Here is a 6,579-nt window from a genome sequence, read left to right on the forward strand (position 1 = left end):
TTTTTGCTGCCTGTGTCTGCTTCCAGGAACTTCAAAAGGGTCCAGGTTCACATTTGGCAGGTCTCAATGGAGAACCCCCTTTCTCTTCTTCGTCCTCCCCTCAGACGTCCTTCTCTTCCACTGGCATTTTGAATCAGGTCGGACATTCCTCTGGGCCCTGCACGGTCTCATCGTCTGCCTCGTCTCTGTCTCCCACCTCACCGCAGACCACACCCAACCACCTGTCCTCTCCTCTGCACTCAACTACCTCAGGGCTCCACACCAAAGACGCTGCGCCTTCCAGGGGTGCAGGAACAGTCCTCAGCCCCAGCAGCACCTCTGCACAGGGACTGACCAATCACGGCCCATCACAGGTGACGGACAGCTCTGCAAGCCTGTCACGGCCAGGCTCTCCAAGTTCAGACAATCCTCAGCCCTCAGCCTTGCTAAAGGGAAAAGCCAATGTTACCAGTAATGATAGTAACAATAACTGCAGTAACCATGGTGGGCCCACCTCAGAGATAATCAGCAATGTCCACACCAAGTCAGACCACTCGGTGGCATCGTCACCACTCTCAGCCACTGCTACTCCCTCTCCCTGCTCTGCCAACACCCTGTCCTGCCTTAACAGCCCCTCCAGCTCAAACCAAGGACCCACACTCAATGGAAAGGGGGCAGAGGACTCCCACAGCCCACTGAAGGCGGAGCCATCAGGGATCCACCAGCACAAGGGCCCTGCTGGTCTGTCCCCCTGGTCCTCTGTGTCCATCTACCCCAGCTCCAGTGAGGTGCTCAAAGCCTGCAGGTAACTGGCCACAGAGTTGGGTATGCTTGTGTGGAACTGTCAACAGCTGAGATGAAGCTGTGTGTTTCTGGTTAATAATTCTTGTGTTGTAGACTGTTACTTTATATATGACACCAAAGTGTTTTTATTTCACAGGAATCTGGGAAAGAATGGATTGTCCACCAAAAGCATACTCTTAGATAAGTGTCCTCCACCTCGGCCCCCTGGCCCACCTTCTTCTCCACTGCCAAAGGATAAGCTCAACCCCCCCACTCCCAGTATTTATGTGAGTACGATCTCTATGTTAGAACATGCATGTTGATGACGGTCCCTTCTCTGTATACGCAGCTTTATTCATTATAGCTATTTGTTTTTATTTTGAAGCTTGAAAACAAGAGGGATGCTTTCTATCCTCCTCTTCACCAGTTCTGCACTAACTCTGCTAACCCCGTCACTGTCATCAGAGGTCTGGCCGGAGCACTTAAACTGGGTAAGTCTAGTTTCGGTTCTGCAGCCTTTGTCGTCTGTCTTCACATGATTCACTACTTTTGCATTATTTTGACAATAGCACCACCTGTTAGATGAAAGTGTTACTGCAGATGAAGCAACCCATTACCAGAAATATAAAATAACATTAAGGAAATGATTGCCACAGCTCAAAGATGCTCTTCTTATTGTATTTTTAGAACTACATTTAGCTTTCATATGTTGAATACATGGGCTTATTTATTTATTTATTTTTTGTATTTCTGCAGACCTGGGCTTGTTCTCCACCAAGACTCTTGTGGAGGCCAACCCTGACCACCTAGTGGAGGTGCGCACACAGCTGGCCCAGCCCACAGACGAGAACTGGGACCCCAGCGGCAGCCGGAAAATGTGGCGCTGTGAGAGCAGCCGCTCCCACACCACCATCATCAAGTATGCCCAGTACCAGGCCTCGTCCTTCCAGGAGTCTCTGCGGGTCAGTCAAAGGGAGGCAGCTTCAAATTTGTTACGTTACGTATGTTTGATTTCTATGTGTACATTTCTGCCTTTTGTACAGGAAGAAAATGAGAAAAAGAAAGAAATGGAAGCAGAAGCCAGCTCAGATGGGTAAATTACTTTCCTTTTGGATTTTTATTGTGGGTTACTTTGTTTTTAAAGCTATGTTTTGTATTTTAGTGCTATTCGTCGAAGGAAAGGTCCTTTTAAACATATCAAGTTCGGCACCAACATTGATCTTTCAGATGAGAAAAAGTAAGGGTTTTAAGATTGTTTTAAACACAAAACCACTGTACACTATCCTATAAAGCAAGCATAATGTTTTCAGATGGAAACAGCAGCTTCAGGAGCTGTCTAAACTGCCAGCGTTCTCTCGTGTGGTGTCGGCTGGGAACCTTTTGAGCCACGTGGGACACACCATCCTGGGCATGAACACAGTGCAGCTTTACATGAAGGTGCCTGGGAGCAGGACCCCAGGTACACACTGCATGAGATGAGCTTCTGCAGGTTTAGCCGGACTCATTATCGACCATTTCCTTTATTTGTAGGTCACCAAGAGAACAACAACTTCTGTTCAGTTAACATCAACATTGGGCCTGGAGACTGTGAGTGGTTTGCGGTGCCTGAGCCATATTGGGGCGTTATTAATGACTTCTGTGAAAAGTAAGTTCACATATTAATTAACCATGCAATTGTTAAAGTACAATCGAAGTATTCGTCATCATGTTTTAACTGTTCCCACTTTTGCTTCACAGAAACAACATCAACTTCCTGATGGGGTCGTGGTGGCCTAACCTGGAGGACTTGTATGAGGCCAACGTGCCCGTTTACCGGTTTATCCAGCGGCCCGGGGACCTGGTGTGGCTCAACACTGGCACCATCCACTGGGTCCAGGCCATCGGATGGTGCAACAACATCGCCTGGAACATTGGGCCTCTCACAGGTTAATGGCATTTTGGGTTTCGTCACTATAGAAAGGTTATCACACAATGTAATATATTTACAGGTAATTAAAACTATGACTAAATAACAGCAAATTTAATCAAGATTTCAGCAAGTAAATAATATCATGCCATTATATACAGCTATTCGAGCATATGGAAACTTAATGTGACATACAATGACTGTCTAAGAATTTTGTTGAAAAGACCTTATTTGTTTCTGCTGGGATCAAGACATGTCATGCAGTTGTGAGAAACTTAATGTATAGAATTATTTGTGGGCTCAACAACAGAAAATATGATTATTATGAGTTTTACCATTATCAAATGCCATGCGCTGAACTGTGGCGTCACTGCTACAGTTGTCTGCTCTAAACCCTTACTTGTGTTTTTAAATTAGACTTCTTGTCTGTAATAAAGTTTGGTTACACTTTATTTTACACTACCCTTGATACATTGTACCTGCCAAATGTAGTACAGTGTAATGTGCTATGTAATAACTTGCACCTATGGGTTACATACACGATGGAATAATGTGTATTTGTAATTGGAGGTACATGTAAGAACACGCAAGACCCTAACCCTAAGGGCCTTATCTCTTATGTACCTCCAAAGTACTAATACACAGTATTCCATTGTATATGTACATGGGTACAAGTGATTCATCTGTAATGTACTAAGGAGATTACATTGTGCTAAATTGTGTTGGGTACAATGTATCATGGTAGTATACAATAAAGTGTAACCTACAGTAAATTTTCAATCAAAACCATACAAATTCAGCTTTCCAGGAACAGGTTTGGTCCTTTGTGCATTAGCTTAAAGACCCCTGAAGCCATACAATAAAAAAAAAAAAACTATTTGTAATACATTTTCGACTGAAGTGTATTATAGATTTGACCACAACTAAAAGCATTTTCATCAGAAGACCACCTCGAATGAATGAATGAAGAACTTATAGCTATTATACAACAAAATTGCGTAGATCAGATGTTGGGTTAGTCATTAGCCTTTGCTACTCGCCACTGTGAGCCAACTTGATTAGCATGTTTTTGCTAACTAATAGTGCGTGACAAATGTGTGCGTTCTTGTAAACATTTGAACTTCGCTGTCAAAACCTGCAGAGCAAACCTAACATTGTGCACAGCAAAACAACGCTCAATCAGTGTGTTTTCACGTCCAGATGTCATTGCAAACAACAATGTGTTTTTTCATCATGTTTGCTGTGAATTACAAAGAGTGAAAACGTGTCCAGTGCTTTAACAGAGAGAGAGAGAGTAATATTTTGGAAAATGGTTTTCATCATGTTTTTGAGAAATGAGTTAAAGCATTTGTGGCTTGGGGCATTTAGTGTCTTCTCAATCTGTCAAATTTGGTGTTGAAACGAGCACTAGATACCTTTTGTAAACTGGAGCATTTACTGTTTGTTCCTAATTCTTTAGCCCATCAGTACAAGTTGGCAGTGGAGCGCTTTGAATGGAACAAGCTGCAGAGTGTCAAATCCATCGTCCCAATGATCCACCTCTCCTGGAACTTGGCCAGAAACATCAAAGTCTCTGATCACAAACTCTTTGAGATGATCAAGTAAGAAACTGCTCCCTTATAGAATGTTGGACTAATAAAAGCAATGAGACTCTGGCCTTAAGTGCTATGTCATATATTTTTTTTTATCAGATATTGTCTGCTAAGAACTCTCAAACAGTGCCAGATGCAGCGTGAGCTTCTTCAGGCGGCTGGGAAGGATCTGGTGTGGCACGGGAGGTCGCAGAACGAACCAGCGCACTACTGCAGTATCTGTGAAGTAAGTTGCACTCACAAGGGGAAATTCACTCCGTTCTGTTGAAGATGCAGACTTGTATTTATATCCTCTTGTGTGGACGTTAGGTGGAGGTGTTCAACATGCTGTTTGTCACCACTGAAAGCAACAGCAGAAAAACGTATGTGGTGCATTGCCAGGACTGTGCCCGTAGGGGGAGCACTAACCTGGATAACTTTGTGGTGCTAGAGCAGTACAAGATAGAGGACCTCATGCAGGTGTATGACCAGTTCACTCTTGTAAGTATCTGTCACTGTGAGTCCTCTGCTTCGATTTGCTGTATATTATACTTTATATTGCTATACGTTATGTACATTTATATACATTTAAACAATTTCTCTGTTCTCCCGACAGGCAAGTCCCCTGCCTTCCTCTTCTTGATGCTAATATTTGTTGTTCTAAGGACATTTAGAAGCGCAATGAATTTATGGGAACCTCACCAGGAGCCCGCTGTTTCTGATATTCAGGAAAAAATGGTGACAGTCCCCAACTGCACTCTGTAGCTTTCCCAATGGCAGCTGCTGTAAGCTGTGTGTCTATGCAACCTGCCCAGAATGGTGTGCCTCCCCCTGGTGGATGTAAGGGGAATGGCAGCTCCTTGTGTCATACCTACCAGATTGTTTGTCCACCTGGACAAAACATGACGCAACCCTTAAAATGTTTGAATAAAAGTTTTGTACATATTATGTTTGAACGCAAATTCACACTAAGACTACTGATTTTTTGTCTTTTCACAGTTTTCTTTGTATGATCACATAAGCGTTATCCTGCTCTCTGTGAGACGGGTTGTTAGCATAGCTGGTCTTATATATGTTAAACATATCAATCAGAACTACCACATAGGGACATTATCTCATCATCTCATCAGAAAAAATAAATAATGTTTTGCTGGAACTATAGCGGGGGCTTTTGTTTGGGGTGGGAACGGGCTAACATTGATGGCCAGCCAAGTCACAGAAAAGGGTTGCACAGAGATATGAGTGAACATTTTTATTTGGATGTAAATTTATACTATTTATAAATGCATATTTATTGCTTGAAAATATTTGTTGATGGAATGCTGTAATTTCTCTTTTTAAGAGTACCTGCCATTAAGTCTGGAAGAACCATGTCATTTTGAACAGGGTTTCTTTAACGTTTTCTATATAAATACAGCTGCTTCGAAAGCATTGTACAGAGACCTGACCTGAAAACTTGTTTATTGTTTGAAGAATGTTTTATTTGCTAATAAACAAGAACTGTTTTTACACCTTACGTCCATTCATGGTTTTGACTGGAATTTTCTACTGATAAATGTGAATTAAACAAGTTTTATTCACAGACGTATAATTTAGGTAACATTTAAACATGACAATTATTTAGTAGCCTATTTAGAGTAGCTGTTAAATTGAAATATTTGAAAATTACCATGTTAAAATCTGCACATTAAGGTATACTTTATTGATCCCTATAGGGAAATGTGTGCTTTTGACCCATTATACTTCAATGTCATTGGAGCAACCTGTAGGAGCAGTGCAGACGCAATAGGCAGACCGGGGACCTACCTCCAGATGTGGAGCCAGGCTGATGGGGTTCATTTATTGTACTTGTTGTAGTGGTAGGGGAAACCGGGGTGCCTGGGGGAAACCTACACAGACAGGGAAAACATGCAAAACTCCACACAGAAAGGCTCCGCTTGATCTGGGAGTCGAACCCGGGACCTCCTACCTGTGAAGCACGAGCCTTTCAGCCTTGTGGACTTAATATTGATAATGACCCAGGATGTTTTCTGTCCACTTTTAAAATCACTGTTCTTTGAAATGTACAAAATTGTATTAATAATTTGTAGAATGGACTGAAGTTGCTCAGGGTGTGACTGGCTGTGACTCATTTTACATCTGCAATATGAGTTTTAGATTTTTTGGGTCAAGGGCTGGTGTGACATCTTGACAAGCAACAATGGTTTTCATTTAAAGCAGTAATTTGTTACTGCATTATGCATTGCATTGTTTTGCCACAAGCCTTTTAGGAATGTTAGAGTTCTGAGAAACCAGATGCACAGGCAAAGCATTGCTCAACCCGTCTTTGGTTTCTCTCTA

The 6,579-nt window shown here is 42.5% G+C and overlaps 1 protein-coding gene across 2 annotated transcripts in view; it reads left to right on the plus strand.

Moving 5' to 3' along the window:
• kdm6a (lysine (K)-specific demethylase 6A) overlaps positions 1 to 5,360 on the plus strand; it is a 32,039-nt gene extending 26,679 nt beyond the window's left edge. Inside the window, exons 18-30 of one of the 2 annotated variants that reach the window (XM_079562533.1) lie at positions 27 to 784; positions 920 to 1,049; positions 1,148 to 1,253; positions 1,519 to 1,724; positions 1,806 to 1,855; positions 1,925 to 1,999; positions 2,073 to 2,221; positions 2,293 to 2,407; positions 2,500 to 2,687; positions 4,128 to 4,269; positions 4,360 to 4,486; positions 4,570 to 4,740; positions 4,856 to 5,360. In XM_079562533.1, coding sequence (XP_079418659.1) covers positions 27 to 784; positions 920 to 1,049; positions 1,148 to 1,253; positions 1,519 to 1,724; positions 1,806 to 1,855; positions 1,925 to 1,999; positions 2,073 to 2,221; positions 2,293 to 2,407; positions 2,500 to 2,687; positions 4,128 to 4,269; positions 4,360 to 4,486; positions 4,570 to 4,740; positions 4,856 to 4,882 — 2,244 coding nt within the window. In that variant the 3' untranslated portion in view covers positions 4,883 to 5,360. Of the gene's footprint in view, positions 1 to 26; positions 785 to 919; positions 1,050 to 1,147; positions 1,254 to 1,518; positions 1,856 to 1,924; positions 2,000 to 2,072; positions 2,222 to 2,292; positions 2,408 to 2,499; positions 2,688 to 4,127; positions 4,270 to 4,359; positions 4,487 to 4,569; positions 4,741 to 4,855 lie in introns of both variants that reach the window. The other variant, XM_079562532.1, reaches the window with a different exon arrangement.
• Positions 5,361 to 6,579: the final 1,219 nt, after the last annotated feature.

The sequence above is a fragment of the Gobius niger genome, assembly GCF_951799975.1.
Source record: "Gobius niger genome assembly, chromosome: 9".
NCBI classification, from domain to species: Eukaryota; Metazoa; Chordata; class Actinopteri; order Gobiiformes; family Gobiidae; genus Gobius; species Gobius niger.